Source organism: Galeopterus variegatus, unplaced genomic scaffold, assembly GCF_000696425.1.
Source record: "Galeopterus variegatus unplaced genomic scaffold, G_variegatus-3.0.2 Scaffold2147, whole genome shotgun sequence".
NCBI classification, from domain to species: domain Eukaryota; kingdom Metazoa; phylum Chordata; class Mammalia; order Dermoptera; family Cynocephalidae; genus Galeopterus; species Galeopterus variegatus.
The window spans coordinates 233,861-252,762 of NW_007728258.1; the positions used below are offsets into that span (position 1 = coordinate 233,861).

The 18,902-nt window shown below is 50.8% G+C and overlaps 2 protein-coding genes across 3 annotated transcripts in view; one reads left to right on the forward strand and one right to left on the reverse strand.

The window, feature by feature from the left end:
* Positions 1-10,386, reverse strand: part of ACTL6B (actin-like 6B) — a 12,459-nt gene extending 2,073 nt beyond the window's left edge. The window contains exons 1-13 of one of the 2 annotated variants that reach the window (XM_008580714.1): positions 10,254-10,386; positions 9,716-9,792; positions 9,342-9,507; positions 8,937-9,037; positions 4,463-4,560; positions 3,717-3,811; positions 3,544-3,650; positions 2,739-2,828; positions 2,525-2,586; positions 2,290-2,404; positions 2,101-2,181; positions 1,906-2,001; positions 1,609-1,695 (exon numbers count right to left, since the gene is read on the reverse strand). In XM_008580714.1, the coding sequence (XP_008578936.1) occupies positions 1,609-1,695; positions 1,906-2,001; positions 2,101-2,181; positions 2,290-2,404; positions 2,525-2,586; positions 2,739-2,828; positions 3,544-3,650; positions 3,717-3,811; positions 4,463-4,560; positions 8,937-9,037; positions 9,342-9,507; positions 9,716-9,792; positions 10,254-10,278 (1,200 nt within the window). In that variant the 5' untranslated portion in view covers positions 10,279-10,386. The remainder of the gene's footprint in view (positions 1-1,608; positions 1,696-1,905; positions 2,002-2,100; positions 2,182-2,289; positions 2,405-2,524; positions 2,587-2,738; positions 2,829-3,543; positions 3,651-3,716; positions 3,812-4,462; positions 4,561-8,936; positions 9,038-9,341; positions 9,508-9,715; positions 9,793-10,253) is intronic. The other variant, XM_008580715.1, reaches the window with a different exon arrangement.
* A 7,076-nt stretch (positions 10,387-17,462) lies between these two features.
* GNB2 (guanine nucleotide binding protein (G protein), beta polypeptide 2) overlaps positions 17,463-18,902 on the forward strand; it is a 5,406-nt gene continuing 3,966 nt past the window's right edge. Inside the window, exon 1 of the mRNA XM_008580716.1 lies at positions 17,463-17,562. The gene's annotated coding sequence lies outside the window, so the exon portion shown is untranslated. The remainder of the gene's footprint in view (positions 17,563-18,902) is intronic.

Below are 18,902 nucleotides of genomic sequence, written 5' to 3' on the forward strand. Positions count from 1 at the left end.
CCATGCTCACCCATTGAGGTAACCGGCCATCCCTATATGGGATCCGAACCCTCGGCGGGAGCGCCGCCGCGCTTCCCAAGCGGCACACTGTAGGAGTGCGCCACCGCCACCGGGCCGGCCCAGCCAGCCCTCTTTTTACTCTTTTTTTTTTTCAAAAAGATGACCGGCAAGGGGATCTTAACCCTTGACTTGGTGTTGTCAGGCCACCGGGCCGGCCCAGCCAGCCCTCTTTTTACTCTTTTTTTTTTTTCAAAAAGATGACCGGCAAGGGGATCTTAACCCTTGACTTGGTGTTGTCAGCACCATGCTCACCCATTGAGGTAACCGGCCATCCCTATATGGGATCCGAACCCGTGGCCTTGGTGTTACCAGCACCACACTCTCCCTAGTGAGCCATGGGCCGGCCCACCTTTTTACTCTTTTTAAATGTGACTACTAGAAAATTTAAAATTACACACGTGGCTGGCATTAAGTTCCTCTCGGACAGCACTGGCCCAGCCCCCACCAGAAGCTAGCATCCTGGGTCTTGTCCTTGACACTTGTCTCCCTCTTACCTCTTGTGTGCAGTGTCCACATTCTGTTGGTCAGACCTCCTGATAAGCTCCCAATGCCAGCCGCTGATAGCCACTCCTCTGCCACGCCCCAGTTGGAGCAGAGATCACAGCAGCCCTCTCCCTGCCTTCATCTGGTTCCCTTCCACCCACCCTCCACTCTGCAGCCCAAGTGGGCTTCTTCCTCTTTGTCTCATGAGTTCTCCCTCTTTCTGTCTCACCTTAAATGCTCTTTGGAATCCCTTCAAGACCACCAAACTAGATCAGTTCCTCTCTTGAAGATACACCCCACACTTTGTGGTGACTTTCTGTCTAATTGTCTCTGCTTTAGACTGTCCCGGCTCTTGAAGGGAGAGACTGTGTCAGGCTGTCTGTTCACTTCAAGCACAGAGGAGGCCCCCATAACTGTATGGATGACATTCTCCAGCCCCAAGACAAGTCCAGACTGCCAGCCTCTGTCTCTCTGACCCTTGTTTCTTCTGTCATGGCCCTGCTGACCTTTCTGTGTGGCTGGCTGACACTCTCCAGATGCAGGTTGCACCTCCAGCTCTCTGCTCAGCAACTTCCCTCTCTCGCAGCAGCAGATCCAGACTGAGCTCACCACCTACTCCCCAGAACCAACCTGCCTGCCTCCTTTTCTAGTGCCCCTTGCCCTCCACCCATCCCCACTGCTACCCACAGTTGCAAGGTCCCCTCGATCCCAGCTCACACCCTGACCCCAAGGACTCATTCCTGACAGTCTTCCCAAACATGCCAGTGATCATCACACCACTGCCTTACCCCAAACCTTCAGGTAACCCTCTGCTAACTGATTATAGTGGGTGCTTCACTACAACCTCATTCCGACCAATCTCTCCAGCTTCCTGTCCCTGTGCTCCCTGATTTGTGTCCTGATGGAGCATTCACTCTTCTGGGAGCACTCACTGATTGCCCTTTCTCAAAAATAAATGTTTGTTGAATGAATGAATGAATGAATGAGGAGGTGGGCAAATCAGCAGAGGATCTCTGGGTCTCCTTTTCCCACATTCAACACTAGGCCAGGCCCCTTCCCTCTCACCAGTGAGGCCAAGATGGAGCCTCCAATCCAGGGGCTGAACTTGCGCTCCATGGTGCTGTTGCTGGCGATGAGCTTCAGTCGCATGCTCTGGGGGGGAAAAGGGGCTGGGGGAAGCAGATACCTAGGTTCTGGGAAGGGATAGGGCTTGGGGTTGCGGGGGAGACTGGAAAGCCACAGGGGCAGGGGGTCTGCTCTGGGGGCCAGAACACTCGATGTTTGGGGAGGAGGAAGGACTTGGTCCTGAAGGGCTGAGCCAGGACTAGAGTCCAGGGCCCTGGGTCAGGGGTGGGCTCCTACCGGTGGGGTCTTCTGGGAAAGCTCTCTATTAAGCCTGTCAGTGAAGCCCTGCAGTAGCGTGTTCCCACCAGTAACAATGACACTGCCATACAGGCCCTGAGAGCAGGGAGGAGGAGTGAGCCTGCAGGCAACAGCTCCTCCTTGCCTCCCCACTACTCCTGCATCCCTTTGCCCAGCCTCAAGCTTGGGCCTCACCGGGCGAATGTCGATGTCACACATGCCGATGCTAGTGGTCACCACGTGGCCCACGCCTAACATGGTGTTCCCCGACAGGCCCTGTGGAGAAAGGGGATCTGGGCTTTGGGCCCCCTGCTTCCCTCTCCCCAGACGCCTGCAATCCTTCCCAGCCTCCCCCATACCCCAGTGCCTGCCAACCAGACAAACCTTGACATTTGAGGGATCAAACAGGCCCTCAGGGATGCGGAGTCGCTCAGCGCCGTAGTCTGTGTTGTAGCCATTGGGCATCTCATAGTGCACTGTGGGCATCTGCGCAGCCACCCTGCCCAGAGCAAGACTCTGCCTGGGGTGCTCACAAGGGATGGGGATGGGCAGCCCCAGAGGTCCCCCCTGAGCCCCACTTCTGCCCTCACCCCCCATCCCCGCCCTGAGCCCCACTCACTGCTCATCGTAGGGAGAGTCTGAGACCTGCAGCACTGAGGCCTGGAAGTCCTGGATCACCTCCTGAGAACCCAGGGAGGGTGAGGGCCCAGCCCGCTCCTCAGCACCCCAACCCCACCCCACCTGCAGGGATCCTGTCCCTCCCCTTACTCATGGCGGGGAACCAGGAGGGGGTAGTGGGGGGCTGTTGCAGGGGACCCTCTCCAGTGCCTCACATTGCACATGTAGTTATGCCAGGACTTGGAGACCTGAGGTAGCTTCTCCTTCTTCTTCCAGTTTGGGGGGGCGCCCTCCCGTACGGGCTCCTGTGGGGGCACAGCCTCTGAACATCCTTCCCCAGCCCACATTTGCCCAGTCTACCCTGACCACACCTGCCTCCCTGGCACTCGCCCGCTCTGCAGCTAATGGGCCCTGGAGGCTCTGCTGGCTCTGCTCTGTTGCCCAGAAGGGGGTTTCTCACCCTTCCTTGAGACAGTAGAATATGGAAAGCTTGTCACCACGTGTACCACACAGGCTGTGGGTACAGCTGATCTGAAAGGCCGCAGTCAGAGAAAGCTGAGGCTCAGGAAGTACAGTGGGAGAACAGAGCCTTTTCCTGGGCCCTGTCCCATGTTGGGGCCCAGGGCAGACCTGTGCATGCAGTGTCATTGAACAATCACAGCAGCCCTATGTACTATTGTTCTGCTTTACAGGAGAGGAAACAGGCTCAGGAAGCTTCTATATCATGCCGTTGGTTTCACAGCTCTTGCACAGCAAAGGCAGAACTTGAATCTGGTCTGTTGGACCCCAGAACCCACCGCACTGGTCTTCACACATCCTACTGCCAGTTGGTTGCATGACCTTGGCCATGGCCTTCAGCCTGTCCAGATCTCTGACGCTTCAATTGTAAAACAAGAACTGGACCTGGGGCTCTCTGGGGGCCTACTGCTCTCCACTCTATCTTATGGGTCAGTGGGCTGACAGTCATTAGGATGAGTGCACAGGACTCTGATGGCAGGTCTGGGCTCCCAGAGGCCCCACCTTGGCTGCAATCATGTAAGGTGGTATGATGTCAATGGCCATTTCCTGGAAGAGCTCCCGGCACTGCATGGAGATGAAGTCTCCTGCCAGGGGTGACTTGACGATGCCTAGAAGGGGAGGCAGTGTCAGGACCTGGCCCTTCTTAGGCCCCCCAACCTCTGCCGAGACCCTACCTTGCTGCAGGACATAGCCGTCGTGCACTGGAATGGCCGTGGTATGGGTGGCCCCACTGTCCAGCACGAGGCCCGTGGAGCGTCCATTGGCAAAGCTGGTATGGGATTGCTAGGTCAAGGAGACAGCAGCAGCAAGAGAGGGGGCTGGGACCCCGGTCTGGCCTGGTCACTCCCTGCTTTCCCAAGATCCAGCTCATCCCCTGCATGCAAATCTCTCATTCTGGTTTATGACCCACATTCTGCAGAAAGGCTCCTGAGACCCCAGTTGCTTCTTCCCTGTCTCAATCACAATTTCTTGTTCCTTCTGAGCTCCCAGCCTCTTTTTTTCTTGGTTCTGTGTCCTATTGACTCCCTAAAATTAGGGTCCCTATCATCTCAGTGCCTAGCACAGGGTTCAATGCAAGGCAGATACTGAAAAAACAGTCCACGCTGGTGGGCTGTTTGGGAAGGAAAGTCCTCATGTCATGCTCCTCCCTCCTCTGTCCAACCCCAGCCCTTGCTGTGTACTTTCTCAACTCTCTCTCTGCTCAGCCTGATCCAAGGAATGGGAAAGGGCCACTGATCTCACCACCCTGGGGTCCAAGGCACTCAGCCCCCTGGGCCTTCTGCACTGGTGGGGCTAAGTAAGGTGTCTGCCCATCCAGGACACTGACCTTGAGAGAATCAGGCCCAGCTCCCAGTTCAATGCATCACATGCCCCACCTTTGGCCTTCCAACCAGGCAGAGCAGCTCAACCCAGAGGATACGCAGTGAGCACAGCCGTCTTGCATAAGAAGAAGGCAGGAATGTTGTACTGCTCGAACATCAGCTCTGTCAGCTTCTCCCGCTTGGCCCGTGTGTTCCACTGGGGAGAAAGTGCAGGAGGGGAGGATTCAGAAAGGGAGAGGTACAGACCCGTGTGTGCAAGCACACACACACACACACACACACACAACTTAGTCTGGGGGACAGAGGTCAGGCCCCTTGATCCACACAGACCTTTAGAATGTGAGTACTATAAAGAATCTTAAAGATCAAGTCCAAACCCAGCTGAGAAAAACAAGACCCAGAGAGAGAAAGTGACTTGCCCAAAATCACACAGAAGGCTCTTGACAGAGCTGGTTCTAGAGTCATAGTTCTTTGGCGCCTGGCCCAGTGCTCTTTATTGTACAACACACACTTCAGGCTCCTCCCTCCCCCAGTACATCCCTCTTCCCCATTCTACTCATCTCAGAAGCAAGAAAGTGGGGGAAGAGGATTTCTGGGTAATAATGGAGGATTCAATACAAACATCTAATTTTATTCCTTCCCAAGATCCCAGGAAAACCATAATAAAAGAGCAGTTTTAAAAGACATAAACCCACAAAAGCCAGTGAGAACCTGAAAAGATGCTCAACATTGTTAGCCATTAGGGAAATGCAAATTAAAAAGCATAATGAGGTACCACTTCATACCTCCTAGAGTGTGATAATAATTTAAAAGCAAACAAACAAACAAACAGAAAATTACAAGTGTTGGCAAGGATGTGGAGAAACTGGGACACGCACACATTGCTGGTGGGTATGTAAAATGGTGAAGCCACTGTGGAAAACAGTTGGTGGTTCCTCAAAAAGGTAAACACTGAATTACCATATGACCCAGCAACTTCACTTCTATTTGTATACCCCAAAGAACTGAAAACAAGTACCCAAACAAATGTTTGTGCACAAATGTTCACAGCAGTACTACTGACAAGAGCCAAAAGGTAGAAATAATCCAAATGTTTATCCCTGGATGAATGAATAAATAAACTGTGGTATATTGGCACAATAGAATATTATTCAGCCATAATAAAGAATGAAGTACTGATACATGCTACAACATGAATGAACCTCAAAAACATTACGCTAAGTGAAAGAATACAGACACAAAAAGTCACATATTGTATGATTCCATTTATACGAAAGATCTGGGTTAGATATATTCTTAGAAACAGAAAGCAGACTGATGGTTGCCAAGGCCTCGAGGTAGAGGGGAGTGGAGAGTAACTGCTTAATGGGAATATGTTTTCTTTTGGGGTGATAAAATGTTTTGAATAGATAGCCATGATGGTTGCACAACATTGTGAATGTACTAAATGCCACTGAATTGCCAATTTTAACAAGATTAATTTTTCATTATACAATATATGCATGTACTGAAACAACAAATTGCACCCCATAATTATGTACAATGAAAAAATAAAAATAAACATTTTTTAAAAGGTTAATTTTCTGTTATATGAATTTTACCTTAAAAAAAAAAAGAAGGGAAGAAAGAAAGAGACATAATCCTTCAGGTTGGGAATAATAAGAAAGAGAAAACAGCAATGGATTTTGAAGGTAGGAAATCATACAGGTGAGTGGTAAAGGACTTAACAGAGTCAAGAATGCTGACTCCTAAGCCAGTAGTGGAAAAAGTCAGGAACAACTTGTATTAAACTGCAGAATCCTGAAAGGGCTCAGGAATTGGTAGTTTCAGGTATCTCTGGAAGTGGAGGTGAAAGGAAAGCTAAAATAAGATTGCTTAAAACTATTTAAGTAGCAGATCCCTAAACTCTCTTCCCAACTCCACGTCATTGATCTATTGTCATTCCTGGCCCCAGAACACTGGAAGTTTATTCTCCATAGAGTAAAACTGAGGGTCTCTGAAGTAGTGGGACACTCGACACAGTTGGGAGTGAGACCATTATATTTAAAACAGGAAATCCATGCATATTTAAGTGCTGCCATGCACATTTAATGCTGAGAACACCAGCCCCATTCCCTCACTTGGCTTCAAGGAAGGGGGCAAGCAGGACTGTCTTCAGGTTGGAAGTTTGTGGGATTACATCAAAAATCCAGAGATGCCAATATCAGAGGCTGCCCCTCCCCCCAAAAAACCATAACAGTCAGATCATTCTATAGCAAAGGTCCCAGTCAGCAAGCTCCCTCCTTCCCCAGAACTTCTTACCAGTTTTTTAATTCCCCATTCTTAAACATAAGCAGACAACCAAGGATTTGCAGGAATCTGAGAAAATCCTCTGAAATGAGATAGAGACTCCCCCAAAATGGCAGAAAAGAAGCCACTAGGAAGAACAGAGATTGTACAGGGAAATGAAAATTTCTAAAACCAAAATCAAAACTAGTAACATACTTAGTAAGATAACAGATGATACTGCACCCATGAAACAAGAAGAGGAAGCTTAAAAAGGAACATTTATGGAACAACAACAAAAGAACTAATGGAAATTAAAAATACAGGAGCCAAAATGAAAAAACTCAGTAGAAGAGTTGAAATATAAAGTTAAGGGAGTATCTCAGAAATCAGAGGAAAAAGATAAAGAGATTTTCTTTTAAGTGAGAGAAAAGATAAGAAAATTAGGGAACCAGTTCAGGGAGGAAGAAAATCCAAAATAACAGGATTTTTCAAAAGACATAACAGAGAAAATTAAGATAAATAAATAATTAATTTTTTTCATTGAATTAAAAGATATAGGTTTCCAGATTGAAGGGACATAATAAATGCCTACAGCAATGAATGAAAATAAACCAAGATCAATACATATCATTGTGAAATTGTAGAACACTAGAATGAAGTAAAAATTTTATAAACTCAAAAAAATCACATCAGAGGATCAGAAATCAGATAGTTGCAGCCTTTTTTTTTTTTTTTTTTTTTTTTTGTCTTTTTCCATGTCCGGCAACGGATCGCAACCCTCGGTGTCGCCCCCGTACCGGACCGGGACCGGCAACGGGATCGCAACCCTCGGTGTTGCCCGTGAGCGGGAACCGGTCTGTATGTGGGATCTGAACCCTCGGCGGGAGCGCAGCTGCGCTTCCCAAGCGGCGCACTAGCGCAGTGCGCCACCGGGCCAGCCCCATTGATGGCAACAATAGATGCTAGAAGGCAATGGAGAAGTGCTTTCAAGATTCTGAAGTGAGCGGGAACCGGTCTGTATGTGGGATCTGAACCCTCGGCGGGAGCGCAGCTGCGCTTCCCAAGCGGCGCACTAGCGCAGTGCGCCACCGGGCCAGCCCCATTGATGGCAACAATAGATGCTAGAAGGCAATGGAGAAGTGCTTTCAAGATTCTGAAGAAAAATGATGTCTGACCTGAAACGTGATACCTCGCTCAGCTATCAATCCAAGGTCAGACATGCAAGGTCTCAAAAAATTTACTTCCCAAGTCCTTTCTAAAGCAGTTACTGAAGGGTCTGCTCCATGAACACAAAGGAGTAAATAAAGAAAAGAAGTTAAGTATAGAAAACTGGACCTTTAATACAGGAGAGGGACAAAAGGATTCCCCAAGAAGATGGTTAAGGGAGATGTCAGGATGACAGCCATGTCCCTGGTGCAGAGGGCTACCAGTCCAAAATGGGACAGGTCAGTGGGCTCCTAGAGAGATTTCTTTGAGAAAATGAAATTGACAGAATACCTAAAGGAATTAAAGTGTTGAGAAAAGATATTGATAACTGATGAATAATTTAGGGTTACATTATTAAATAGAAAAGTAAGCAAAATAAAAAATGAAGACAATTTTAGGGAAACAAAAAGTTGCACAGAAAAGGAAAAGTAACGATTGTTTACTGCCTGGCTCAGCCTTGGTTAGCATACATAGTAATAATAGTATGAATACTGAATACTGATCTCTTAAAAAGTATAAAATACAACTGTACTTAAAGGTAGGAAATGAGAAATATGTGTGGTATAGGCTGGGGGAAGAAGGAGAGCTAAATGCTCATTTTCTACAGTAGGAAATTTATAGATAATGCCTAAAACTAAAAAATCCACAAGCAGCACTTTCAGTGTGATATTTAGAGCTATGGAAAGAAATACCCTCCCCCCACCCAAGTTAGCTAAAAGGGAGAAAAGCAGTTGCTTTTGGAAAAGGGGAAATGGAAGGAGGGGGTTAAGAACCACAGGTTTTTTCTTAACATACTTTATAAAGCAAATTGATTCTTTATGTGTATACATAATATTGACAAAAAAATTTAAGTTAAAAGGTCAAAAAAGGGCTGGGGGTGGAGAAGGGCAGCAGGGTGGATAGAGCAAGAAGGTGGGGTGGGGAGGAGATGGAGAATAAGCCAGGGAGGAAGGAAAGTGGTTGAAGATGATGGGGCTGGAAAGAAAGTCTGAAGAGGGAGGTGAAGTGACTGATGGCAGTGGCTCGAGGTCAGAGGCGAATGGTGGGCAGGATGTGCTGGGCCTCAGGGCAGAACATGGGGCTGTATGAGGCACTTACCGGGGCCTCAGACATGAGCACTGGGTGCAGATTTGGCTCAGACTTGACATGTTTGCTGTAGGTGTGATCCAGGATGGCTCGGAAGCACTCCCAGTCCTCGACTGGGGCCAGAAGACCAGCATGGGGAGATGCGGGTGGGCAGGCAGAGGTCAGGGACAGGAAGGAAAGGAGGGAGGGAGGCCAAGTCCAGGGGAGAGTGAGTCCAGCTCCAGCAGAAAAGCCCCCCTTCCCAGGAATCTGGTGGGCCCCTGGGCTGGGGACCAGGCAGCTGTGGGAAGCAGTGAAGAGGTCCCTGGGACTTGGGCAGCTACAAGGAAGACTCCGTGGGTGTGGGGTGCTTGTCCTGGGTGGTGGGGACTGGGCTCCAGCTCTGTGTCAGGAAGTGGTTAAGTGGGGGCCCCTTACTCATGCCATTCTTGAGGGGCGACATGACCTCCGCTCCATCCCGAGGCACGTGCAGGGCGTTGGTGTCAATGTGGAAGATCTTCCCTTTCTTCTCTTTCTCCCCCTCCAGCTCCAGCCCGCCCCCTTCCTCCGCGGCCAGCAGCCCCACAGTGGTGGGGAAGTCAGCCTGGGAGGGGAAGGATGGGCAGGGAGAGGGATCAGCCTCTTGTCCCTGTCCAGCCCCCACATAGAGAGCATCAGCCCTCCCCTGGGTTCATTCCCACGTTCCCGCTCAGCAGATCTTCTGGGCTGGGCTGTGAGAGCCCTGGGTCACTGGAAAGCCTGGAGGGGAGTCTGGAGCCCCGAGGACTTGGGGAGGAGGTTAGAAAGCTCACCTTGGGACAGTCCTCCCCAGCGTATCCAGCGCGGACTGAGAAGGAACCAATGTCAAAGACCAGCGCTCCCACCTCATCTGTGCAGGGAGACGGGCGTGTGAGGGGACGTCCCCCAAACTCTCTGCCCTGGGTAGCTCCGAAAGATCAGGGCAGAGCCACAGTCTCGCCACCTTCAACACGGGCCGGGAGCAGGTGGGAACTCGGTCTGGAGTCCGGGGTCCTGGGATTGGGGTGTGGGGTGGGGGGTCATGCCGCCAGAGTCCCTTCTTGCTCAGTGGCCTTGTTCAGGCCACTCTCCTGGCAGAGGAGGAAGGAGCTGGGGTCGGGTGGAGGTGGGTTGACTGGTGGAGAGGTTGCGCCTGGCGAGCGCGAGGAGTTCGGGGAGGTGTGGCGCGGGACACAACCCTCGGGCGGGACCCGCTCGAGAGCCGGGGTGACAGGCCCCGCTCTTCCCAGGGCTTGGGTCGTGCGGGTTCGGGCGCGGGGCTTCCGGCGAGGCCGCGCCGGCTAGGGAACCGGATGCCTGAGGCTCGCTCACCTCCGCCGTAGACGCCCCCGCTCATAGTGCCCTCTCAGCGCTGCTCGCGGTCCGTGGGCGTCGGCGGGATCAGCACCGAGGCGGCCGGACAGCTCCCGGGATCCCGGGTGGGGCGGGGCGCGCGGGGGCCAATCGGGAGCCCGGATCCCCCGCCCCCAATGGCGCCGCCGATTGGCTGCGAGGAGAGACAATAACCCGGCCGGGGGCCTCTGCTTTAAAGGGGCAGACCCCTCCACGTTCGGCGATGAAGGGAAGGATGGCAAGGACTTAGAGGCCGGCCCTAAGAGATCCGTAGGAAAGAGATGGAAACCCTGTCCATCCGGAGACCAGGACTCTGCAGGGTGACCGATGGGGCCCCTGCTCCCTTACTTTTTAAAATTGGGCTGGGGGAGAGGGCGCCACAGTCCCGAAGAGTCGTCAATCCTCAGGCTCCTGAGCAAAGTTCTGCCACACCCAGGCCTGAATGAAACCACCAGGAGAGGGAGGTACCGGCGGAGCTGTCTCCATGTCTCCCTGTTTCTTTCCAATTTTGTCTTTCTGATGGCCCCTCTTGTCCTCCCCGACCCCGGTGCCTGGGCCTTATACATACACACGTGTACAAACGCGCACACAGGTGCACACATAGGCCCTGGGCTGGTAATCCATCTTCGGCTTCCTGTCTATCTCCATCCCTCTCTCCTCAGCTCCCAGTTCTTCTAGGAGACATTTATCGACAAGTGTTTTCTACTGGACGCCTTGTGGGTTCTTCTGGGCTCTGGGCATCACCAGCACAGCAGTTTTGATAGTGAAAATGGAGGAGCAGCTCTGACAGCCTGTGAGTGTAGGTGTGTGCCCATATGTATGTGTTTATGTGTCTTGGTATATGTATGTGTGCACAGGTAAATGTGTGTGTGTAGGAGCACTCCCACCTACTTGTTTGAGGGTGGGAGGATCACTGAGGCCAGACATGGCACAGGAAAAGGGTACTGTGTAACAGCCATATGCACCCGAAGGTTCTCTGCTCCATCAGATGCCCACTCTGGAAGACACCCACCCTTCCCCAGCCAAAGGATAGATGGTTTGAGGTGGCTCATTGGTTAACTACTGGTGACAGTGACATTTCACATGCCCAGGGTTGGTTCTGAGTCCAGGTCTGGCTCCCCAGACTGGAGGGGTCAAGGTTTCAGTGGGAGGGGTGAGCTGTAGGGGAGAGAGCTGACGCAGGAGCTGGGAGATTGAGATTTTCCCAAGTAATCCTAGGTCAGTCACTGACCTCTCTATTAAATGAGGCCTGGATGAATTGGATTGGTCCCTTAACCTCTCTGAGCCTGCATTTCTTTACCTTTAAAAATGCTGAGGTGAGGATTAAAGGAACGCTGGAGGGGAAAGTGATTCTATTCATGGCCTGCACCTCTGCTTTTGTTGACATTTAATGATGTTGCCTTATTTCCCCTGAAGTTCACCTCTCTGATTCCCACTACCCCTTCTCTCTCACCCCCAGCCATCTCAGATTCAGAAACTTTCCCACCCGAAGAAACCTTATTGATCATGGATCCAACCCCCAGATTTTATAGGGTTTCCCCAGATTGAGGTAGGGCCTTGTCTTGGGTCGCAGCTCCCTTGGGTCAGAGCCAGGACTAGAGCCCACATCTCTTCTTAGCCAGTTCAGATATGACCTTGTTTCACAACACCTCTGTGTTCCTCTCCAAGCTTTGCTGCCCCCATCTGTGGGACAACTGGTGGTGAGAACTCAATCTGATGCCAGAATCAAGTGCCTGGCTGAGAGCTGGGCACACAGGACTATCCAGAAAATAGTGGGTCCCAAGAATGTCCCTGGGGAGCTTTTTGAGACTTTAGTGTTATGCATAAATTAGAAGCCTGCAGTCTATCTGGTAATGAGAAGTGAATTTTCCTCTCATGGTTGGAGGAAAAGCTACAGTCAGCTAACTACAGGACTGCACTTGATTTACCTCCCAGTCAACTGTGGCCAATTTTTATTTGTCATGGGATCTGACATTAAGTTTCTACTGCAATATGGAAGTGGTTAAGGTAAAGTAATACATTTTATTTGTCCATTCATTGATTCAACAAACATCTTTTATGTCTACTATGTGCTAGGCATGGGAGGGAATACTGAGGTGTATAGGATATATACCTGCTGTCAAGGAGTTTTGCAGCAATGGGGAGCTCAGACATGCACGACTATGACATGAAATGGAGGCCCAGAGGAAGGAGGGGCTGCCTGTCTCAGAGAGTCCAGGAAGGCTGGTAGAAGTGAAGTTCAAGGGCCGGCCCGTGGCTCACTCGGGAGAGTGCGGTGCTCATAACACCAAGGCCCCGGGTTTGGATCCCATATAGGGATGGCCGGTTCGCTCACTGGCTGAGAGTGGTGCTGACAACACCAAGTCGAGGGCTAAGATCCCCTTACCGGTCATCTTTAAAAAAAAAAAAAAGAAGTGAAGTTCAAGCTAAATTGTGAAGGACGAATAGGGGTTCATAGGTGAACAAGGTGGGAAAGATGCAAAGAAGATCCAGAGACATGAAAATTCCAGAATATGTGGAAATAGGAGCTAAGCCTAGAGTAGGGTTGGATAGGAGCTGATGGCAGAAGCCAGTGTTGGGGGAGATGAGACTGGAAAAGTCATCAGAGACCAACTGGTTCACGCCCACAACTCTATTTTTATTTAGCAGACACAAAACATTTACTTTGTGCCAGGCACTTTATAAATGCCTTACAAATATTAAGTCATTTAGTCTTCCTAACAACCCAATTATTATCCCCATTTTGCAGGGGAAACAAAGGCATGTAGAGGTCAAGTGACTTGCCCAAGGTCATTCAGTTGTTAAGTGACAAAGCTGACATTTGAACCCAGGCGTGTGAAAAATCCTGATCCTGAGGCAAGCATTGTCATGCTTTTATCCATTCCATAAATGCTCTCATAGTGCCTGATAGGCACTGGAAACAAAATGGCTCATAGAAGTTGATGTGACTCTTACAGAGTTTAATGTCTGTCCAGGAAGATGGATAATTAAACAATTCAATAAAGTCATCTGGAGGTTCTCACATTCCATGCCCCCATTCAGGTTGACCATCCTGAACACCTGATAATGATGTCCGGGGTGCTAAGACCAGGCCCAGGCCCTTCAGAACCCACATCTTGGAAATGATTTAGCATCTTGCAAGTGACTGTCCTTGCTGGCTGAACACTCACCCAGCCTTCTGCCAGATAAACCAAGCACCTTGGCTTCACAGGGAGCCCCAATGCAGGTGGCAAGTGCCCAGAAACACACAGTCCAGTAAAGGCTGCAATAGGAACGGAGCCAGTATTGCAGTGGGGCACAGACGATGGTGTGGTCAGGGAGGCGGTATCAAACTAAGCCCTGGAAAATGACCTGAATTTTTCTGGCAGACAAGGAAGTGGAATTGGAGTGGGAGTGGAAGGCATTCTGAATCAAGGGGACAAGACCTAGCCTGTGTGTCGTGCAAAGAAGTTGGCCCTTCTCATGGAATCTGTGGGTGACTACTGCATTGTTTTAAACAGGAAAGTTATCAATCCAACTTACACTTTATTTATTTATTTACTGGCAGCTGGCCAGTACAGTACAGGGGCCTGAACCCTTAACCTTGGTGTTATCAGCACCATGCTCTCCCAAGTGAGCTAACCTGCCAGCCCCAATTTGCATTTTAGAAAGATATCTCTGGCAGTTATTTGGTAGGTTGATTAGAGAGGGACTATCCTAATGGCCAGGAAATAGACAAGAACCAAGGTAATAGCAGTTAGCATACAGTAGAAGGAAAGGATTTAAGCAATATCTGACAGGTAGCATTGGCAATATTGACAGGTAGCACTGATTATATTTTAGCTGGGTACATTGCTAGAGACTACACATCCCAGCCTTCCTTGCATCTGGCCAACTTCTGAGAAGTTAGTGGTATCCTTGAAGGGCAAAGAACTTGTGCTTCCCACCCCACTCCCTTCCCAATGTATGAGATTCAGATATGATGAGTAGTTGCTGTCTGGGCCATGTTGGACACAGATGGAAGCCACATGTTGAAGATGGCAGAGAAACCCCCACAGTCCTGGAGTATCTATTTTGGGGCTGTTGCTCAGGTCACTGAATTTTTAGAACTTGTTGTTATAGCAGCTTTGACTATACCCTTACTAATTGGCCATCCTTTAGATATGAGAAATGCGGGAGCGGGAAGCTCCTGGGTGGATGGTGATGCCGCTAACTGGGCCAAGAGATTCAGGGAAGGGGTAAGGTTGGCCAGGGTGGAGTGCAAAGAAAGATGAATAATGTAGTTTTGAATACGTTGAGTGTGAGATGTCTGTGAACAGTGGCATGCAGTAAATATTTACAACCAGCTCTTTATGGAGGGGGAGACCAGACATAAAGCATTTGCTGATTTTTATGATGTAAATACTCCCACCATGGCTCATTTCAAGTTACTACCATCAACATGACCTCACTGAACAAGGAGTTTGCAAGAGAGGTATACAATGGGCCCTTGTGAGCTGGTATGAGCTGGCACGAGCTGATGCCAGCACACCACTGTCCATGAGCAACCAAGTAGACATATTCAGTCTGCAGTTGGACATACACCAAGTCTGCACATGGGGAAGAGACATCTGAGCTGGAGATTGAGGTTTGAGAGTTATGAGCAATTGGGGGTAAAGTCACAGTAGTAGATGAAGTCACCAACGAATAGCTTGAGGAGTGAGAAGAGGAGGCCAAAGTTGGGATTCTGGGAAAAACAACATTTGCAAAGTACCCTGAGGAGCAAGAAATGCCAAGGAGAAGACTGAGAAAGAACAGTTAGAGGAAGAAGGAAGTGTCCTGTGACCCATCAAAGCTGGGACCCCTCATGTGCTCCAGGGCTCCTGCCTTCTCAGACAAATTAGTCAACCACTGGTCATCTGCTGGTTGTCTTTCACCTCTCTCCTCCTGTCCTTCCCATTATTATCTAAAGAAGCTCCAGTATCTCCAATCAAAAAACAAATCCTGACTCCATATTCTCCTTCCACCTTTCTACACCCTCTCCAAGCCAATATTCCCAAAACCTTTGCCACTTTGGTTGTCTTGACTCATTTCTCACTCACCTTCAGCCTACTGCAAGCAGCCTCCTGTCCCTAGCATCCATTGCAAATGCTCTCAACAAAGTCACCAGTGGCCTCCACATTACTCAATCTATGCACATTTCTCAGTCCCGTCTTGCTTCATCTCTCTGCAGCATTCAGCACAGTTGTCATTCCCTTTTTGGAACACTCTTCTTTTGGGTTCCAGAACTCCACATTCTCCTGATTTTCTTCTTAGCTCTCTGGCTTCTCCTTTGGCAGCCTGTTCTCTGCCTGACCTCTAAATGTTGGAGTTCCTCAGAGCTTGGTCTTAGGCCATCTTGTCTTTTCTCTGCACCTCTTTCTGACTTCATCTGCTCGAATGTGCCCCTCACTCTTTGGGCTCTATTCCAACCCAGATTTCTCTGCTGAGTCCCAGACATCCCTCTACAGTTGCCTATTGAACATTTCTCCTAGCACCCCTCCTATGCATGTCAGACCTTAAACATCCCAGTCTAAAGCTCTTGATCTTCCTCCCCAAATATGTCTCTTCTCAGATGTTCTGCTTTCAGCAAATGGCACTTCCAGGCCATCAGCACTAACTATTATTTCAATGCCCATCTACCATCTGTCTCTCTGTGGATTGTAAACTCCATGCAGACTGAGGATGGTGCAGCGATTGCATTCTCAGTGCCTATGACAGTGCCTGAAGTATCGTTGGGGCTTAAAATATATTGGCTGAGTAAGTTAAAACAGGGAAGCCTATTAGCACAGAAACCAAAGCAAGAGGCAGCAGAATCAGATGCCCTACAAAGATTGACAAAATTGGGTTCTAGTCCTAGGCTGCTAGTTTTGTAAGTGACTTTAGGGAAGTCACTGTGCCCACCTGTAGATTGAGGAAATTGAAGGAAATTACCCATAAGATAATTCTAACATTTAATTGACATCTATTATCTGTTGCTAATATGTTATTGAATTGGTAGGTGCACATAAGTGGAATTTGGGCATAACTAAGAATGTGACTTTTTTCTTTTCTTTAAAAAATTGTGATTTTGAAAAACTATTTGTAATGCTTTTAACAGAGGCTAAATGAATAGTGCATTTTTATACTTTTTATTACTTATTTGTTTATTTTTTTGGTGGCTGGCAGGTACAGGTATCTGAACCCTTGTTTATACTTTTAAAGGAGGAGAACTCATTGAAAGGTATTGATTGACTTGAACTATCCAAAGCATTTTCACATGGGCATCTGTAACGGTCCAAGAGACTTGCATGGCAGATGGCCGTCAACATCCTCATTTAACAGATGTGGAAACTAAGGCCTATACTTACATTCTCATCCCTTTATAAGGATGGTCCACGGGGGGTTCATAAAGAGGCTAATATCATATAATTGCTGGGGTAAAGTCGTTAAGGCTGCCTGGGTTCATATCTCAACTCTGCAGCCCTAGGTCTGTTTCCACTACTAGAAAATAGGAATAACAGTATTGTGAAGATTAAACACTCAGAAGAATGGAACTCAATATAGATGAGTTATTACATTGTCATACGGCCTTGTAAAGGGGTCTACGAAAGCCCATGGGGCAATGCTGGGGAACTGCCTGGGCAGTACTCTTCTCACCGCACTCCCAGTGGTCCGCACCGACTCCCACCCACTCCTGCTCAGCTGAAACACTGTTCTTCCCTTCTGCTGTCTCCAGGCGGGCCGAGTCCTGGGCCAGCCGGATCTCCCTAGCTCCGCCCCCGAAGGGGGCGGGGCCTCACCGGGGCAAGGGGAGGGGTCAAACCAAGAACTGGGGTGTCCGACTCCCCTCCCCGGCCTGAAGTCGCCCAATCCGGGAGGGGCGGGATGTCTGTCACGTGACCAGCGAGCGGTTTCACCCTCCCCTATGCCGGTACCACCTCTGTCAGTCCCAGGGGGGATGTGTTACCCCTTTTCGGGAAGCAAACCATTTGTTTTGTTCCAATTTATGCCGAAATAGTGTGGAATGATATCTTTGTTGTGATTGAGTCAGTCTTTGCACCTTAAGCAGTGTTTTCTCTTTCGGCCTCCCCCATCTAAGGAGTTGGTCTCACCCAGCCGGGCCCTGGGCGCGGCGGAGGCGGCCGCGTCACTGGCGGGAGGGATCCCTCCGCTCTGGGGAGAACGGCGCTGGCCTGTCGACTCTGGGTTACTGAGGAAATCCATCCGCGTCGCCGCCGCCTCCGCCGCGGAGGAAGACCGGACCTCCGACGCTCTTCTAGCTTCCCTTCGCAGAGTTCCACCGCCACAGGTACCTCCGCTGACAAAAGGAGTCCTTATCCCCCAGCCCCAATTTCCCATGGGGGAACCTCTCTTCCTTCTGTCTCCGCGGTCTGGCCTCTTGGGAGCGGACGTAACTCCCCAGACCTCTCCTCCCTTCCTCAGGCCCCGTCGCTCCCAAACCCGGAAGGGGAACTGGGGGACCCTCATCTTCAGTAATGCATGCGCTCCCTGCACCATCAGTGGCATTTTGCCTGACCCCAGACCCATCCCCGCCCCGACTGCCTCCTGCTCCCTTAGAAGGTGGGGGGCTAAATTCCGGGCTTACTCTAGGCCCTGTCCCGCCCCCTTTCCCCACCACTACCCTTCCGCCTGCCCCGGGTAGCACCCCTCGTGTCCTCCCGTTTCGCACCCCTGCCAGCATTCGCCTTGTAGAACTCCAGAATCCCGGGAGAGGCAGGCAAGGCCGCGAGGCCATCCTTCCCTTCCTCTCCACCCTACCCCCGGTTTGGGTTCTGACCCTACTACCATAAGCCGGAGACCACCGCACCCTGTTCCTTTTAAAAATCCTAACTCCAAGCCTAGCTCCCAGCCGCCTGCCCCCCGCCAAGCTGTCTTTAGGCAAAATGGAGGTCGTAGGGGCCGGAGGGCCAGGCCCACTGCGCTTCGCAGCGCGGCACCGGCCCGCGCCTTCGAGCTGCCAGATCCGGGGACCCTCCCTTGACCCCTCCCCTTGGCCCCGCCAAACCTGCGGAGGAGGTGGCACCCCGTTTCTCTTTGGGGTCCCGGCTGCTGCATCCCCAGAATCCGGGGATTGCTGAGGGAGCCCTTAAGAGTGATGGGAACTGAGGGCTGGAAGCGTTGCCCCCGGTCCCAGCGGCTTCTTCCTGACCCGGGTCTCTGGCGTTGCCGCCAGGCCTGGGCTGTTGGCAGCTGGAAGGAAGGGGCTTTGTCCGGACCTGGGGGTGGGGTGGGATGGGGGCCTCTGCTCTCCCCTCTCGCCCGTCTTTTTGAGGGGCATCCCTTGGCGCTGGCGTAGAAAGCTGAACTTACCGAGGGGAAATGTCAGTGGGGAAGAGGAACGCCCAACTCCTGGGGGAAGTGGGAGTTGGGTGGAGGACGCCTGGGTCGGCAGAGTGCGGTGTGCACGGCCAGATCACACAGGTGTCCGGGGGAGCAAGGCTCTCGACCATGGAGCAGAGCCAGCCAGGCCCCTGGGGCCCCGGCGCCTAGGCTGTGGCTGGGCTCCTGGGGTCCCCTGGATGCAGGGGCCCGGCCGCCTGGGGCCGCCCGCCGGCGCCTGGGCGAGAGCAGCTCCGAGCCTCGGGGCCGGGGACCTCTCTTCGGAGCCCTAATTACTCGAGAGCGGCT